The sequence below is a fragment of the Pan paniscus genome, chromosome X (assembly GCF_029289425.2).
Source record: "Pan paniscus chromosome X, NHGRI_mPanPan1-v2.0_pri, whole genome shotgun sequence".
Taxonomy (NCBI): domain Eukaryota; kingdom Metazoa; phylum Chordata; class Mammalia; order Primates; family Hominidae; genus Pan; species Pan paniscus.
In genome coordinates, this window is record NC_073272.2 from 122,900,073 (window position 1) to 122,919,689 (window position 19,617).

General features: G+C 38.4%; 1 protein-coding gene across 5 annotated transcripts in view; it reads left to right on the forward strand.

Annotated features, from left to right (window-relative positions):
• Nucleotides 1-19,617, forward strand: part of GRIA3 (glutamate ionotropic receptor AMPA type subunit 3) — a 307,596-nt gene that overhangs the window by 243,976 nt on the left and 44,003 nt on the right. For all 5 annotated transcript variants that reach the window (XR_004668776.3, XM_008976733.5, XM_003823129.4 and 2 more), the window contains one exon: nt 513-711. Coding sequence is in view for 4 of the 5 variants with exons in the window: in XM_008976733.5 (XP_008974981.1) it covers nt 513-711 (199 nt within the window). In the remaining variant the exon portion in view is untranslated. The remainder of the gene's footprint in view (nt 1-512; nt 712-19,617) is intronic.

The window sequence follows — 19,617 nt, forward strand, 5'->3', positions numbered from 1 at the left end:
CTGAAAACCATTTGCTTCTACAGGTGTGCCCAGCAAACTTCACAGGAAGAGAACTCAATAAGTTAAATTATTACTTGTGGAAGCAGGAGATGGTAAAAAAATATATATATTTTTTTTCCTGTAATTAAAAGGAAAAATCCTGCTAGGAGTGCACTTGTAGTCCCAGCTATTCAGGAGGCTGAAGCTGGAAGATAGCTAGAGCCCAGGAGTTCAAGTCCAGTCTGGGCAACATAGAGAGACCTGACCTCATTTTTTAAAAAGAAAATCCTGCTTTGAAACGTGTATAGGCCTGACAAGTATTATGCATGCACCATCATAGTATGCCATCATGACATGGGGTATTGTTGTTAACATGTGACCTTTGTTTAATGTTTTAATTCCCTCACATCATCTATTTCCCTCCTTCATCAGCTATACTGAAACCACTCCTCTTTCCAGAAATAAAGAAAAGGATTTCTTAAACTTAGATCTGGCCCCTCTGGGTCTGGATTTGTTTTTGTTTTGTTTTATAGATCACTCTCCGGGCGCATTGTTGGAGGGGTTTGGTGGTTCTTCACCCTGATCATAATTTCTTCCTATACTGCCAATCTCGCTGCTTTCCTGACTGTGGAGAGGATGGTTTCTCCCATAGAGAGTGCTGAAGACTTAGCTAAACAGACTGAAATTGCATATGGGACCCTGGACTCCGGTTCAACAAAAGAATTTTTCAGAGTAAGTGCTCTGCAGTTAATTGAGCCTGCTGATATTTATTTTATCATCTTCTCACAAAGGCAAGTTCACAGTGCTTTTAAGGGAGAGTTGGGAAAGAGCGGGAATGTTATCAAAGGAGAGCATCTTAAATACTGGGCTGCTTGGTTGGTGATCTACTTCATTGTCGTTTAGAACCAAGACTTGAGTAAGACATAACAAGCTGCATGTCGAGGGCACTGAGTTTGGACTCCCAGGTTTGAATCCCAACCCTGCCACAAAGTGATTGTTTGTCCTTGGGCAAGCCATTTAACTTCTACCAGCTTCAGTCCCCTCACTTGAATAATGAGGGGATTGAACTAAATAATATATATTCTGCTTTCTAGCTTTTACAAAAGCAGTGCTTTTATGTCTCAGAGGTTCACAGAAGTTAGGCAATTGACTCTAAGACTGATGAGTAATGGACTATAAGAAATTACATATTCTATTTTAAATGTTAGTTGTCTATTGAGATGTATTACAATTGTATCAAGTATTTGTGTACATGGTGATAATTTCATTTTCAGGACAGCTGATAATTGTTTTAATTTCTTGGGTAGACGTATTCCCTCAGCTCCTCATAGGCAAAATCTTATTGAGGAAACAGTAAATTGTTCATTAGCAAAAGTTAATAAAGCTATGTAAAGTCTGTCAAGAGGAAAGATGAAAGGAGATTGAAGCAGGAAATGATAGAAGGATAATATGAGGGACAAACCACTTTCACATAAACCATCAAGATCTTTATTCTGTGGTAACTGGACTATTAAGGAAGAATACTAGTAGAGTTTTTAAGAACTAAAATGTTTTTTCAGTTACCCCAACAAGAAAAATATGCTAATTTAGATTAGAAAATGGACACATTCTATAATATTACTACTGCCTGCTACTGTAACCACAGTAACTAGTTGTAGCAATGATCCAGAAGCCACTTGGGTAGTAGGTGGAGTAGTTAGTCACTCTCTCCAACCAATAATCAAGTTATTGGATGACAGATATAATTGCTGATTTTTCCTCAAAGGCCCAGAGTAAACAGATGGTGGTTCTAAACCTCCTTTTTAAATAATCAATAAGAAATACATTTCTACATGTATTATCATGAGATTTGTCCAATTACTTCACAGTAAACCAGGAAGAGTACATTTCTTGACATTACAGAAATTAACTACAAACAGTTTTCACTCCCTGAAAGAGAATGTATTAGTCCTGAGACCCTTTCAAGAATTCTCATTGATTCAAGATATCCATATCTCACCTATACCACCTGTTTACTGACCAGATCATAATCCCCAACTGGGAGGAGGGGTCCAATGTTGGTCCAATGAAGACCCTCTGGAACTAATCTGGCCTTGACCCTCACTACTATGGCAGTCCCAGAAGCTTATTTAGAAACAATTTCCTGCCCCCATGAAATCACTCACATTTATCGGGGCTAGAAGCCAGGGATTTCCATCTGATGAGTAGTCAACACATAACCAGCTCCATGGAAATCTGGTTTGATATCAACCTTCAACAGAGCTTATGATAACCATCCCAATAGGCATGAAGTTTCTATATGAAGTAATTAACCACTTAGGATATCAAGACACCAGAAGCTTCTATATGAAGTAATTAACCACTTAGGATATCAAGACACCAGAAGTTTCTGTATGAAGTAATTAACCACTTAGGACATCAAGACACCAGACTTGAACCCTCAGATAAGAGATACTTGTTCCACTGGAAAGCATTTTTCTTTCAAAAACAATTAGAGGTTAGAAAGTTGTGCTTTAAACGGTAATCAATAAACGGCATCAATTCCCATTAGGCTTTCAAAGGCCATTCATCCATATTGCAGGCAAAAGGAGGCTCTCTGGAAAGATGAAGAGATTTATTAGCCCAGAGGCAGAAAGTGTGACCAAATATTCATTGCCCCCATGCCCAGACCCCATCTCCCACTTATTCTGTGTCTTTCTCAAAAACTAGGAAAGCATCTACTAAATCATTCAATCATGATTTCATTGAAGGGCATCATATTACCAGAGCTGATTTGAATCAACATTTAATTCTGAGCAAAGCTATTGCCACATTCTGATTGGTTTGTGGTTTCTAATGCTCATCAATTCCTAGCCAATGAGTAATTCATATGGAAATTGAGCTGTTTTGAAAATCTGATTACACAGGGAGCTGGATATTTCTAAGTATAAGGAAGTACAAATCATTTTCTAGTTCTGGCATGCCACTTTTTCTGTTTCCCCAAATGGTCACTGGTGGCATCATTAAGGACTTGGTGGGGTGGTTCTTCAGGGCAGCACACGAATGTTGATTATCTAAAAGTGGAACTATAAAAGCAGCATAGAAAAACCAACTCCTTTAACCTGCTTATACTGAAAATGTTATCTAGACCCAACAAAGACTATCTTTGATATTCGTGCAATACAGGGTTGTGGGGCCGGCAGCCAATTGGTCTCCAAGCCATTTAAATCCAATGGGGCAAAGAAGGCAGCCAGCAAGAGCACATCATCCTTTATTTAGGGACTTGACTGCCACAGTCATGTCACTTCCCCTTCATTCTTCAGTGATGTCAAGTCATAAAGGCAATTTTAAAAACTAACTCCTGGCCAGGTGTAGTGGCTCACACCTGTAGTCCCAGCACTTTGGGAGGCCGAGGCAGGCAGATCACGAGCTCAGGAGATTGAGACCAGCCTGGTCAACACGGTGAAACCCTGTCTCTACTAAAAATACAAAACTTAGCTGAGCGTGGTGGTGCATGCCTGTAATTCCAGCTACTCAGGAGGCTGAGGCAGGAGAATCGCTTGAACCAGGGATTCAGAGGTTGCAGTGAGCTGAGATCTTGCCACAACACTATACAGCCTGGCAATAGAGTGAGACTCTGTCTCAAAAGCAAAAACAAAACAAAACAAAACAAAAAACAGTAACTCACATACACACACACACACACACACACACAAACAAACACATTGGGGATCTCTGATAGCATGCCTTATGAACTTCAGAGGATGAAACAAGATCACATGCAACATTTACAAACATAATATGAACTCATTTCTTCCCGTGCTCACTCTATACTAATACTACAGGGACCAAATTGTAATAACATAAGACAGCCTAGGGCCAGCCCTCTAGTCCTTCCACTAAGAGATAGGAATAAATAAAATAAAATTCTTTTCTAATTGCCCTGCAGACATTTTTACTTGTCGTGAGTAAAGCTGCCATTAAAATGATGGTATTTTTAAATGATTCATTTGTTTCTCTCATTTTCTGAGCTTTCCCTAGCTGTCATCTTACAATCCCATGATCAGTGGAACAGAGGGACCTGTTCCATCAGGAAAGGCAGGGAGCAGAATGCATGCTGCTAGAAGAGACACCTGGAATATTACTATCAACTCTCTTGATTTGAAAACTGATTTCCTTAGACAGCAGCTCCAAAACTATATATCCCAACCAGACGTAGAAGCACATATGCCAAAAAAACAAGTGGACGGCTTTATTGCTGTTGCCCAGAGAAATGCTACAATGATTTGGAAAGCTGCACTGAAATGACCATTCTCCACTAGGTTTTGGAAATTTAACCTGATACAGATTCATGTTAAAAGGTGGCACTGGAAGAAAAAGTAATTCCAAAGTTCTCTCTGCCTGCAGACCTTTAAAAGTATTAGAAAATAACCAGGATGCTGGATTTCTTTTTTTGTGAAAATTGATATTAATATTTTATTAAGATGCATTCAAATAATTATTTATACATTTATATGCATAAACACCCAAAACATTTTATACATGGAATCATATAACATAGTATTCTCTTGCCATTATTTGTTTGTTTTTTAAAACTCAAATAAGTATAGATTTACTTTTTTTTTACTTCATAGTATTTAACTTTACTTCAACTCTATTATTTCCTTTATCAATTTCCTCTTGATAAATGTTTAACCTTTTGAAAATATTTTGGTGTTAACAGTGGTTCAATAAACATTATTTTCCATTGATGTAATAGAATTATTTTAAAATGTTTTTAAATATTTACCCTTCAGTTAGATCCCTTAAAGCACTTAGCCTGTGATGTGACATAAGCCATGTAATGCCCAGCTGCAGACAAAGCTGGCTTCACAAAGTTACAGAATGTAGTAGGCACCTGGCTAAGGAAAACTCTACCCCACAAAATATTTAGCCCCCAGTAGGCACTTTAACAGGAATCACATTTTTTCCCCTTTTTACATTAAATGTCTGATGGTGGAAGAAGGGGACATGTTTGTTCTAAAGTTAATCCTAATGGAAAAGTTAATGGTCCAATATTTTATTTATACCATAATGGACAATTTTTCTCTTTCTCATTTGCTGAACTTCATGCAAGGCTCTTGTGTTTATTTGGGCACAACTCCAGAGGCCTTCATTCTTATTCTCACCTGACTGGATGGCCCAGCCAGGTCATGTATAACCTGTGATATGCCTGTGCATATACCTGTGTGCGTAGGCTGCTGAGGCCCTGGTATTTGGTTTAGTTTGTTGCTTACTTTGCCGTTGCTTGGTTTCTTGATTCTCTAAAAGAATATAAGGCAGAAAAATCCCAGAGAGATGTTTCAGAGTTTCAGAACAGTACCATTGAAGATACTAGTCACACTGAAGCTTACAAAAGTTACATATAAGAGAACAAAGACTTCTTTCATCATTTAGACAGTTGGTTTGACAAAGGTTTTCAGCAAATCACATCACCAAATAAGAAACTAAACTTGCTGACTTACCCTATTGCACTAACCACTAAACTCAGCTTCCTCCCTTAGCTACACAGGGAAGAAACACAGGGGGGAAAATGCCACCCTTTTTGAAACAAGCAAACTTTTGGAAAATGGCCAGGTCTGGAGGCTGACTTGTATAGTGCATCATTTTATGAGATGTATACCACACCCAGAAACCTTGCAGAAATCATCATGACAGAGATGAGATAATCTCAAAACTTTCTGATTTTATGTGGTGATCATTTGCCATGCTGGTAGAAGGTTTTATGAGAACTTAAATGCTCTCTTCTGGAAATAGGCGGTAATTCTAGAATCCCAGAAAATTTAAATCCATGTCAGTTTGATATGTTTGGACAGTTGACAGGGAAATAGTACTGTTTTAATTCCATGTATATAGGGCATAAAGACACATATTAAAATAAGAAATAAGGACCAGATCAGAATGAAGCACCATAATGTTAATGAAAGCAATAAGTTCAAGGGATAATTTTATAAAACTGTCATTAGAGTATTTGCCAAGGAGAGAGTTGCATTATCTCTATCATATCTCTTATTTCACTATACCAGAGCCTGCATAACAGCAGTGATTATTTTACGACTTAAGACAAATACTTTATTTATTCTAAGAACACATTGATATACAACTTATATATCACATATAAGAAGTCAATTGTCTCTTTTTGTATTAGTTTTGATCAGTTAGCTGATGAAGTCTTTGAGTCTTACCCCAATGCCGGATGCCAGATTTCTTTTCCAGATACTTGGCCATATCCCCATTACAGAAAGTTTGGGGGATAAAAGGAATTCTTTTTAAAAAATGAAATGTTTAACATTAATTTAAACCTCTTTAAGAAAGTAAATATAAAAGAAGAGGAGTAGAGAGAGTGGTGACTTGCTCCAGTGCCCTAGGCAAGGCAGAAGAATTGAACTTTATTAGGAGACCACTAAGGGGACTGTCTTGTCTCGTGAGTTACAGGCATTGTAAGCCCTGTGAAGCACAGCTGAATTACTCATGAAGAATGTTTTGTCTCAACACAAGACTCTGATTATTGTCTTGGTCATTATAGTTTTTCATTTTTTTTAAGTACAGGCAGCGAAAGGAGGGGTTCTGCCATGCTGATTTGAAAAGGAGTCCCTGCTAATAGCATTTCGATTCTGCTTACACATTCACAACCACACACATACACAAAGCATTTTCAACTGGGTCTACATTTCTTCAATATTTATTGGCTATCTATAACAGGGCTTTTGAAGTATATGCAGGAAGGGAGAAAAATCTTTCCACAAGCGCACCTATGCAGAGTATGCTGACATTTTGACATAATCCAGAGAATCAACCATTAATCTTTAAGCTTTATTATAATTGAGCTATGTACACAACAGACCTCCCTGACACCTTAATCCATCCCCTTGCCTTAGGAAACACATCAAAATGTAAAAATCTTTTGTTAAAAATTTTTCTCACCAAACACCATGGTGAATTTAAGATCTTAACAGACAATATACCTGGAAAACTGCAGCCAAATTTTATTTGTTTGAAGACACATATAATGTGACCAAATGTTTGAGGATACATCCAAACCATGCACTAGGGGAACACATAACAGCAACAGCAACAGATGAGTTGACAGTAAGGGTAGTAGGTCAGGGACATCTGCTGTACATACTACTTGGCAGTTTTAAAAAAAGAAAACTGTCTTTCAATTTTGACATGGCTGTTTTGATGCTGTCTTATTTTTTTTTAAGTCTTACTTTCCTATGTTATATAATACACAGCAAGAGCCATAGACCTTATAGGTCAAGACTGGAGACAGAGCAACAGCCACAGGTGAGGATGCTGAGGCCTGGCCAAAAAGGCCTCTGGAAAAGGGAAAGATGCAGTAAGACCACCGTTGGCTTTTCCCATCCTTCAGCAGCTAAGAATCTGTGGCTCCATAGCTCTTCCTTTCAGGCAAGTCTCAGGCTGGCTGGAAAGGACAATCTCCAAGAAAGTAGAGGTTGACCTGACAACTATGCACGCAACTGAAAACACATCTAATATCTGCCTCCAAGAGAAAGGAAAGCATTTAGCAATAAAGACAAGCTAATAATATGCCTGATATTCCATTATTTATTCAGCAGTCTTTCAGTAACTTTTGAGCCAAGCTTCATGCTAAGCATTGACGATCATACATCTTATAAACAAAATTAAATTCCTATATTTTGCCAAATTACCTGAAAATACCTAGACAGGCTTTTTCACCATATTTGGAGACAGATTAACTTAAAATATAGGTATCTCACATAACTAGATGACTTTCCCTCCAGGGAAGCTGGTGGTGTTTATTTCTATGGAGCTACTTCCCAGCATGGGCCAATCTATGGGTATGCTCCATGGTGACTTAGCAGCAGGGTTAATGATTCCCTGTAACCTCAGTAGGAAGATCAGCTAGTTTATGAATGAAACAGAAATGGCCTCTACCCTCTTGGAGCTCACAATCTAGTGGACCATTAATTTTCAACACACATTCACATACATTACTACACAATCCACACAACAATCCTGGGGCAGCCAGAACAAGTATCATTACACCTGTTTCATAGAGGAGACAAATGAGGTACATGACATTGTGATTTGCTGAATGTCACTCAGCTCAATGGAGAAAAGCTGGCACTAGGATCCTGATGCTCTGAGTCTCTAATGCAGCACATGTTAAGGCATCTGTATCATCTCCTGGTTGATCTATGTTTTTATTCCCCTTGATAGATCAATTAGAAAAGGAAATCTATGCCTACTTTTAAAAGACACTTCCCATGCTCTGACAACTTCAAAGGGTTCCAAGATAAGAAGGCAAAGAAAGGCATCTATAAAGCTAGAGTGAATGCCATAAATGGAGCAAACCTCTATTATTACATGGCTTGTTATAGTTTCTGACATGCTAAGGGTTATGTCATGTGTGTAGATGAAACTAGAAAGAACAAGAGAAAGATGAATTGTTTCTAGTTCCACATCCACTGATGACTTTCTTATTTTTCTTTGGGTAAAGAATATTTGGTCTCAGTTTCTTCATTTATCAGGGAGAATATTCCTTGCTCTACTGTCCTTATGGGGTTGGTGAGAGGCTAATATCACAAAAGCTCTTTAAAAGTATGAAGGTGTCTACAAGTCCCAAGAAACATTAGGAAAAGGGCCCAGCAATAGAGCAATTAAAACCTAAAGACTCAGGGGGAGGGAGAGCATCAGGATAAATAGCTAATGTATGCAGGGTATAATACTTAGGTGATGGGTTGATAGGTGCAGCAAACCACCATGGCACAAGTTTACCTATGTTATAAACCTGCACGTCCTGCACATGTATCCTGGAACTTAAATAAAATAAAATAAACCTAAAGACTCTCCAGACACAGTTCTGTAGAGATGTGAGGGGTACTTCACAAAAATAAAATAAGATAATCTCTCTGCTTTCTTGATGGAAGAGATGTGGGTTTGTTTTTTGTTGTTTTTTTTTTGTTTGTTTGTTTGTTATTTTCTGGCTTTGGGAAGAGAAAGAAAGCTCATTCAATATTTTCCCCATCCTCTTGATCCCACTTCTACCCTTAAATATAAAATATTACTATTGTGCTCATCTCCTAGTTGATCCATCTTTAGCTATTCCTTTGTGGCCTGCAGATTCAACAACTTCAATATGCACAATTTAGAGCTGCCCTTGAAGACCATCTAGAAACTTTAGGTGCTTCCAAGGTGGCCTGCCGGCCATCTGCCCAAAGTAACCAACCATATGGATTTTATTAAACTATCTCCATTAGTCCTCCAAGGTAACCTACTTGTTTATGAGAGCGTTTCACAGCCCAGAAAGCCTAAGGAGGTTAAGTCTCCATTCTTTCTGAGGCTGCCAACTCTCACAGACAGCATCAGGGTAATTAACATCACACAGGAACCCCAAATCTTTGTGAGAACTCTGAAACTCTGTTTCCTAGAAGAACTCATCTAAGGATCTCACTTTCTTTTCTTATCTGACACAGTCAAATCATCTAATAGCCTTCCAGTTAAAGGAATGAGGCCCATCTCTTCAATTAGACTTTACTTGAGTTCACCTGGCAAGCCTGTGTAGGTTAATTATTTACAGTCCTCCTTCATGCAGAAGCCTAAAAACTTGACCATAAGGATCAAGTAAAATTCGACTTAGGAAAACTCAACTAACAAGAACAATTAACTGGAATGCTTGGTTGCACTCCACTTTTGAAAGGAAAAGGCAACTTAGACACACAAAACCTTGATAAGAAATTTTTCCCCAAAAGCCTACTAGATGATGTCCTGCAGTCAGATTCATTCTAGTCTTCAACATCATTCACACTTTGGTCAGAGAGTAAATGTATTGAATGTTTATCATAGCAATTTAGGCACCAGGTATACAGTACAGGAAACATGACAGAATCCTTACCTTTAAGGAGCTTGCATTCTGTTGGAAGGAGACAAACCATAAACACATAAAAAATAGATGTATAGAATAATTCCAGGTACGGATAGGTGCTCCAGGATGCTATAATAAAGAATGACTTAGGGTTAGAAAAATATTTTAAACTGGGAGCTTGGGTTGGATGGAGGGTTTAGGGAAAGACTCATTAAGGAGGTAACATTTTATTAGAGACTTAAATGATAAGAAGAGGCAGCTATGTGAAAATCTGATGGAAAAGTATTCCAAACAGAAGTCATGCGAAGTACAAAGGTCCTGGGGCAGAAACAATCCTGGAATGTTTAAAGGAAGGAAGAAAACCACTGTGGCTGAAGAATAGTAGCCTACATTAGAATTATAGTGATGGAGATTGTGTGAAGGAATCAGATTTATGATTCATTTTGGAGGTAGAGTCACAGAATTTGCTGATGGATTGGATAACATTTATGAGCAAAAGGAAAGAGCCAAGGATGACTCTCAGATTTTGGGCCTACATCCCTTTTCAGTAATCACTTATGAAATCTATAGTCACAAGGGCTGAAAAGGTATACTAGGACTGGTTAAGAAATTTTCCAAAGCGTTGGAGAACGTTAGCTGTCTGAAGGGAAGATTGCCGTTGTTATAACTGTTTTAAACACATCTATTGAGATATAATTCATATATCACACAATTCATCCATTTAAAGGGTATAATGGTTTTGTTATATCACATTAGTTTTTTTAAGTTGTGATAAAATATATTTAACAAAATTTGCCATTTTAACCACTTTTAAGCACACAATTCAGTGGCACTAATTGCATCCAAAATGTTATGCAACCATCATCACTAATTCCAAAATATTTTCATCACTTCAAATAGAAACTCTATAACCATTAATCAACTTCTCATTCCCTCTTCTCCCAGGCCCTGGAAACTTCTAATCTATTTCCTGTCTCTATGAATCCACCTATCTAAGTACCTCATATAAATGGAACAATATGTCCTTTTGTGTCTGGCATATTTCACTTAGCATAATGTCTTCAAGCTTCATACATGTTATAGAGCTTCATTCCTTTTTAAAGGCTGAATAATATTCCATTGTATGTATATGCCACATTTTGCTTATCTATTCATCTGTTGATGAATACGTGACTATTTGTGAATAATGCTGCTATAAACATTGGCATACAAACATCTGTTCAAATCCCTGCTTTCAATTCTTTGGATATACACCTAGGAGTAAAATTGCTGGATCAAAAGTCAATTCTATGTTTATCTGCTATAACTTTTTTTTTTTCCAAGATGGAGTCTTGCTCTGTCACCCAGGCTGGAGTGCAGTGGCACAATCTCAGCTCACTGAAACCTCTGCCTCCTGGGTTCAAGCAATTATCCTGCCTCAGCCTCCCAAGTAGCTGGGATTACAGGCGCATGCCACCACGCCCAACTAATTTTTGTATTTTTAGTAGAGATGTGTTTTTACCATGTTGGCCCCTGACCTCATGATCTGCCTGCCTCAGCCTCCCAAAGTGCTGGGATTACAGGCGTGAGCCACCGCACCCGATCTGCTATAACTTTCTAAAAGTCTATTTTGAAATAAAATAGATGAGGGCATCTTCTGTTCTGTTTTCTTCTCATTCCTGTTTAAACAATCTCAGTCTTGAGGCAATAGATGTTTCTGCTTCAGTAGGAAGAGGGATGCTGGATAACTGGTGTTGAGGGCAGATCTGTAGTTAATATCACAAAGTTTCATCTTGATATCATGAATGAAGTTGAGGAGGAGGTATATGTATGTATGCATGTGTCAAAAAAGATCTAAAGCCTTGTCTACACCACACATTTATACAAAGCCTTGGACATTTTAGTTAGTGGCCCCGACTTTTAGCAAAAACTTAGGGGAGCATGCTTCCCTTTTCTGTGTTTGGGTTGCAACTCTGGTGCCTCAGCAGGATTGCACTAGCATGCAGGCAACGGATGATAAAAATGGAACTCATTGTCCTCCCTCTGTTTTAAATGGTTTAGAATGTTACCTGTTGGAAGAGAGGGGCTTGGATAGAGATAATCTATTGCATTTCTCTCCAGTCCTGATTGCACGAATCTATCTATAAGCTGCCCTCAAAACTGATCTTCTATCTGTATACTCTGTGGTGACCTAATGAAGATGTCCCTGAACGTGGTTAACTTCTATGCCTAGAGAAATCTGAATTCCAGAACTGAGTCTTAATTCCCAGTTTTATCAAAATTCTTATGTGTTTATAGCCTGATTTATTTGACTCTCAACTTTACTTCCTTTGAGTCTGGTCTGGGTTACAGACTATTATTTTTATGAGAAATATTTTATTTTGTTTTTTTTTTAATTAAGGTATGTTACAAATAAAACTTACATATCCTGTCATTCTTGGCAATATGAATTCACCTTGAGGGCATTATGCTAAGAGAAATAAGTCAGGTATTGAATGAATTATCTAATACCTAAATCCAATAAGCAAAAATAGTCTGTTAGTTATCTCTCTGTTAGGGGTATGCTTGTTACACTCAACTCATATTCTTGTTCTTTTTTTTTATTTATTTTCATTTTAGGTTTGTGAAGGTTTGTTATATAGGTAAATGTGTGTCAAAGGGGTTTGTTGTATAGATTATTTCATCACCCAGGTATTAAGTCCAGTACCCAATAGTTATCTTTTCTCCTCTCCTCTCCCTCTTCCAACCTTTCATCCTCAAGTAGACCCCAATGCCTGTTGTTCCCTTCTATGTGTTCATGTGTGCTGATCATTTAGCTGCCACTTATAAGTGGGAACACATGGTATGTGGTTTTCTGTTCCTGCATCAGTTTGCTAAGGATAATAGCCTCCAGCTCCATCCATGTTCCCACAAAAGACATGATCTCATTCTTTTTTATGGCTGCATAGTGTTCCATCGTGTATCTGTACCACATTTTCTTTATCCAATTGGTCATTGACGGGCATTTAAGTTGATTCCATGCCTTTGCTATTGTGAATAGTGCTGCAGTAAACATTCATGTTCATGTGTCTTTATGGTAGAATGATTTATATTCCTCTGGGTATACACCCAGTAATGGGATTGTGGAGTCACATGGTAGTTTTGCTTTTAGCTCTTTGAGGAATTGCTACACTGCTTTCCACAATGGTTGAACTAATTTACACTCCCAACAACAGTGTATAAGTGTTCCCGTTTCTCTGCAACCTCACCAGCATCTACTATTTTTTGACTTTTTAATAACAGTCATTCTGACTGGTGTGAGATGGTATCTCATTGTGGTTTTGATTTGCATTTCTCTAATTATCAGTGATGTTGAGCTTTCTTTCATATGCTTGTTGGCCGCATATATGTCTTCTTTCAAAAAGTGTCTTTTCATGGCCTTTGCCCACTTTTTAATAGGGTTATTTTTCTCTTGTAAATTTGTTTAACTGCCTTATAGATGCTGGGTTAATACCTTTGCCAGATGAATACTTTAGAAATATTTTCTTCCATTCTGTAGGTTGTCTGTGTGTTGACAGTTTCTTTTGCTGTGCAGAAACTCTTTAAGTTTAATTAGATTCCATTTGTCAATTTTTGCTTTTGTTGTGATTGCTTCTGGTGTGTTTGTCACAAAATCTTTGCCTGTTCCTATGTCCAGGATGGTATTGCCTAGGTTGTCTTTCAGGGTTTTTATAGTTTTGGGTTTCACATTTAACAGACTATTTCTTGTATCAGTCAGTAACATTGATTTTCCAACCCACTGGGTAAAGAAGTCTGTCCTGGACACTCTGGGAATAAAGGAAATGCCATTCATACTGAGCCCAGTATGCAGAAAATAAAGAAGACAGGTGATTTCATCAGGAACAGTTTCTAAAAAAGAGGGCAATTTAAAATTATTTGGAGGGAGAAAAGAATTCAAAAATAGTTCAAGGGGGATGTGAGAATATTTTTGTGGCCAAGAAAAAAAAAACAATGAACAATAAGACCATGGCTTTATATCACATTAAACCATGGCCACTATTGACTAAGGTAGTTAGTTTTCTCTAGTGTTCACATTAAGATTTGTTTGTGAGAAATAGCATATGTATATAAATTTGGGGGAGAGGGATTTAGGAGAGATAAAAACAATTAGTTTCTGAGAAAGAAATTATTGCTTTGGAACAACTGTATCATAGTAGAAATCAATATATAGACTGCCAAGGGTAAACTGGGAATCATTCCTAGAGATCAAGGTGCTCTGGACATGGTCTTATTTCTAATTTTAAAACTTACATTTTGCATGTGAAGGTGAGGTTCATTAAAAATGTGCTCTCCAAAGAATACTTTGCTTTCCTTTAAATGAGCTTCGGGAATCAATGTTGAAAAGCAAAATCCATCTACACTTTTGGCATACAATATCAAATGAAAGAGGATTTTATAGCAAATCTTTCATATTTAAAAACAACCTCATTACATTAGACATTGCTTTAAATAAAATAAACAGCCCCTTTCCTGAACATGCTAGTATGAATAAGATAATCATAAAAAGAGTCAAATTAAAGCCCCTTTGCCAAGAAGTTTGAAGTTTGATTTCCAAATGTTTGTATTCGCCACCTTCCTCTGAACACACACACACACACACACACACACAATTAAGTACTTATGATTAGCATATTATTGAAGTTTATTATATATGAAAGTCAGAGAGAATAAACTGCCCCACCAGCCAGATTCTTAAAAACACTTTTGCTCCATTTTCTTGGCCTGGGATTTCAGCCAACTGTACAAACAGGAAGGTTGGGAACACCATGGTCAATAACCAAGGAAAAATATAAATAAATTCAAGGAGACTTGGATAAATTCATACAATACGGATACGTGGAAAGTTGTTAAAGTTAAGGGACAGGTACTTGAAGGACACTTTCACTTTTAGAGTTGACATCCAGAAGACAACCATGGCTTCCCATAGTCCATAGTCCTGTCTTAAAACATTCTTATCTGGAACTGCCCAAAGAGCAGACCTATAGGGACTAGCCTATAATTTTTTACAAGATTGTTTACAAACACAGTTGTTTCTCAGTTCGCAAGAATTGAGACTATTTAGCCTGAAGAAGATATGTAGCAGCAGAATATATTAGAATTGTCTTCAAAAATTTGAAGGGTAGACATTTTAAAGATCGACTGGACTGTTCCGTGGGGCCCCAAGGGACAGAACAAAGATCAAAGAGTGGATATTACAGGGATAGAGATTTTAGATCAATGTAAAAAGAACATTCTAATATAGCAATCCATAGATAAAATGAGCTATATTCATAGATAGTGAGGTGTTCATCATTGAAGGGACTCAAGAATAGGCCACTTATCAGAGATGCTGAATAGAGGACTCAGTAATCTGATGAATGACTGTACTCGACCAGTGTTTTCCAACACTGTGTATATAAAATCATTTGGGGCACTATTTTAAAACATAGACTACTGGGTCTCATGCCCCACCTCAAGATGCTAATTCCATGCATCTGTGTTTTTCCAATAATCTGTGTTTTTAAAGCAGCATCCTAAATGATTACAACACAGGTAACCAAGAGCCACTCTTTGATGAATATTTGACGATTTTCTGCTTTGCTTTTTTTTTTTTTTTCCCTATGCAAAGGATGCAGCGGGGAGGCTGGAAGTTGGGCCTGTGGTGTAGAGAGAAGCCTGAGTAGAAGTAGCTGGGGCCTGTCTGACATGAAGTGGTGTCTTGAGAGTGATCACAGCTGACCGGCTGAGGTCAAGCCACCCGCTCTGTGTGTTCCTGTCAGGGATTGAGAAAAAGGAAAAACCTTTCCTCTAATCAACAGGGACCAGTGGGAGATAATTGTTTCAGGGGCTGGAATCTGAGGTCGAATTGGCACTGTCGCATTGATGCTTTGCCAAAGGTTTAGGGAGCCCCGAATGAAGATCTCTATAGGGAAGCTCAAGTAATGGTATCTGGCTGAAGACTATGAACAATAACACACCCTGAAAACTAAAAGTAAGAGCAAAATTAAACTGCAAAGAGAGAAATCATGGCCAAAAGCCTTGAAAGGTTTACAATTTTGATCTTCTTCTCCTCTGGTCCAGATAATGCCCTTCCTTTTCCACTGCCCATTTACTGGGTGAGTCTTGAGTGACCAGGACTGTTGTATTTATGTCTTTATGGATCTTTCAGAGAGCCCCCTGATTCCTATCCTAGAGGACTGCAGGTGGCCAGGTCCAAGTGCTGGTTATCAGTGGAGATCTTCAATTAGTATGACCTAGGTAAAGGTTGTGGGTAAAAGGAACTTCTTAGAAAAATATGGAGCAGATGACAAATATATATCAGGAGCCTGGAAACTCCTGCCCTTTGGAGAGAAGCTCTCTCCTACTTTCCTTTACCCGACCCTTACTTCCTTTTCCCTTTCCTTCCTTTACCTGCTGGGTCTTGGGTAGTCAGGACTGTTATGTTAGTGTCTGTACAGAGGCTTCAGGGAAACTCCCCACAAGCACTCCTACCTGAAAGAATTTAGATGAATAGCCATAGATATTAGTCAGCATGGGAAAATAAGAGCCACAGAACCTGGAAAGAAGTAGGGACATAAGCAACTTCATAAAAAGAAAGAAGAAAATGGAGTAGAGGAGCAGACTGGTCAGGAGCTTGGCAACTTATGCCAACCTAAAGAAGCTGTCCCACTGGCCCTTTCTGAGACCTAAGGGTCTCAGGTGGTAAGGACTTCTATGTTGGTGTTTTTACAGAGGTTTTAGGATGGACAAAAAGAAGAGCTACCCTTCACAAAGGAAAGTTCATTAAAATATGGTTGGAAGCTATGGGCAAGAGAAAGGTCCTTAAAAATGAAAAGGGACAGAATGAGAGATTGCACCAAGAGCTTTGAACTCTTAACCTTTAGCCAAAGATCTCTCCTACTATCATGTTATCCCTCCTCCCCCTCCCTCCTTCTTTGTCCTTACACTTGCCTTTTATGATGAGGCAGCTCTACTATGTGACTGCATTTTGGAGGCTTCAGAGAGCCTCATGCCTCCAAGTTCCCAATCTAGAGGACTGTAGCTGAGTAGACATAAACCTGGTTACCAGGAAGAGCTCAAAATTAGGAGGATGTAAATGTTATCAGGAAAAGAAACAGATTTTAAAACTGATATAGAAGGAAAAGAACCAGGAGCCAGGAAATTCCTGCCCTGTAGCCAGAAGCACAACCCTAATGCACAACTCCTTATTCCTTACTCCCTTTCTCTTTGCCTATTTGACCAGCTGGGTGTGGGCATTGGGTAATCAATGCAGTTGCATTCATTTACAAAGGCACTGAGGAGACCAGGGGTCCAACCTTCCCCACACAGAAGACTTGTGGGTGGACAGCCCCAAGTGACTGAATGGCAGGGTGAAGCCTCCTGAGAGTAAGTGGAGGTGATCTGTGAGGAGAATATGAGCTGCATACCCTCCTTTACTATCTTTACCAGCGAGAGTTAGTGAGGGCACATCTTTAAGAAAAGAGTGGTATGGTAGATAGTACCCAGACTGAAGTGCTAGCTCTTAGGCCTAAAAGAAAGAAGTAGGATTTCTGTAATCCTTTCTCCCTCCCTCTCTTCTTCCCTCCCTTTTGTTAATTCTACATTGCCATTGCCATTTTAACCTGCTATGGGTATTAGGCAAACAGAAGTGTGATCATATTCAAAGGCACCTATCCATGGAGTGGGCATAAGGTATCTTTTGAATACAGGCACCAGGGTGGCGATAGGAGAGTTCCAATTCTCAAGCAGGAGAGAAATGTTTTCCAGCCCAGAGGGCAGATTGCCCAGCCTTTATCTACATCAGCAGTTGGGCACAGTTGATCAATTTTCGAATCAGTGCAGGCTTTGCTGATTAAGGCTATATTATGGACATTGCTCAGCTTCATATGTGGTTAAGCTGGACCTGTTAACAAGGTACATAGAGTATTTCCACCACAAATTATTTGGATATCTGATGGATATTTAAGAGGAGCCATCCCTTCTTTCTAACTTTCTTTGGAGTGCCATCATCTCCCAAACATACGGATCCTGGCTTCTGCAGAAAAGAGAACTCTGTCCTTCCCCTCCCTGGAAAGTAATACTCCGCCTTTTATGAAGACCAGATCAGTTTTTATAAGGCTAGAGTTCAATATTTTTTCACTCTTTTCTACTAGGACCCTTGCTATTACCATGGATACCTATTTTGCCCCTTGACACTTTGGAGATGCAGTACAGTATCCATTGTACCAGGATCTCCCACCTTGAAGCTCTTTTTACTGGTTTTTTGTTGTTGTTGTTTGCTTGTTTGTTTGTTTTGTCTTCCAGGCAATTTCCAGGCTTGCCTATCTTCCAGACCAAAGATTACCAAAAGCTAGTTAAAAATATTTGTTATCTTTAAGGCTTTCCCTTTCTTCCAAAATCTTTGACTATACAACACAGCAGGACCCTGCCTTAAGTAATCCATTAATCAGACAATTCACAACTGATGAAAGCAATAAATAGTAATTACTCACATTGGAAACATAATCTTCCCTAGAAAACAGAGATCCCTTAGTGCATTTAGTGCATTTGGGTGCTAACAGATCATTAACTACTTGTCAGAGAAACCTAGGAGGAGGGCTTTCAGAAATAAACATAAAACAGCCTATGCATCAATAGAAAAATAAAATTTGATTTTCAAAAACGAATCTAATTTATGGCACAGCTTTTTTCTAGGAATTCCCCTGTTATATAATGGAAGACATACTATTTTCTAGGCAAAGCAGCACAAATCAGGGAAAGGAACATTTAAAAGTGTTGGAAAACTTACTTGCCTATGTTGAGCCAATCTATGTAGGTATGGTTACATCGTTCTAGAAGTCTGGTAGTCAATCTCGGAGTCTCCTTTACACACACTGGTCATTTTTTCAATACTTTTGGATCCATGTCTTCCTAATGCTGGGCTAAATATTCAGCATGTGCCATGTTGCTAAAACAGAAACAATGAGAAACCTAAATGTTCTACATTCCTTGATTTTGAGTTTAAATTTGTAATGTTATTAATATTGCATTAATAACCTATTTTGCATATCTGTTTGATTGTACCATCTTAAACCTTCATTTAAACCTGGGGAGGTCAGCATGACTCCTACCTGCTTCTCACTAATAACATACTTTTCAGCGAGTAGATAATGAGTGACCTGGATAGAAATCAGTGGAAATGCAGATTGCCTTCAGGTGGAGAAACAGGCAGGAAATCCACTTTCTCCACAACACTGACAAGCAGTTTTGAGGCTGAAGGTAGAGAAAGTAAGCCTCAAAGAGAGATGACTGTTTAGGAAGGCTCTTAATCAAATATTCTGTTGTCTTTACATGTGGTAGTATGAAGGAAAAGTCATCCTAATGGAAATTAAATCTTGCAAGTGACTTTAAAAATCTTGGGTTAATAGAAATAAGTGATTTAATTATGGAGAGAAAAACAGATAACTCTTGGCTACTGATTATCCTAATGGGTTACAGGCCTGAATAAGCATTCCTTAGTTCGTTGAATTAACTACTGTTAGTGGCACACAGGTAAGGATAGGGGTGGGAAGTAGTGGGCAGTCAAAGGTCTGCCATTGATTGATCAGAGCTGGGATAGAAGGCAATCAGGTGAGTCTTAAAGGAGAACCACATAATTTTTTTTAAGTATTAATGGCCCACTCCACTTTTCTGGAATAACAAAATATATTAATAATAATGCCCTTGCTCAAGATATAGAGGGCCTGTTTTTCAAGTTACTGTATTTCTTTGGTAATAACGTACTGGCACAGAAA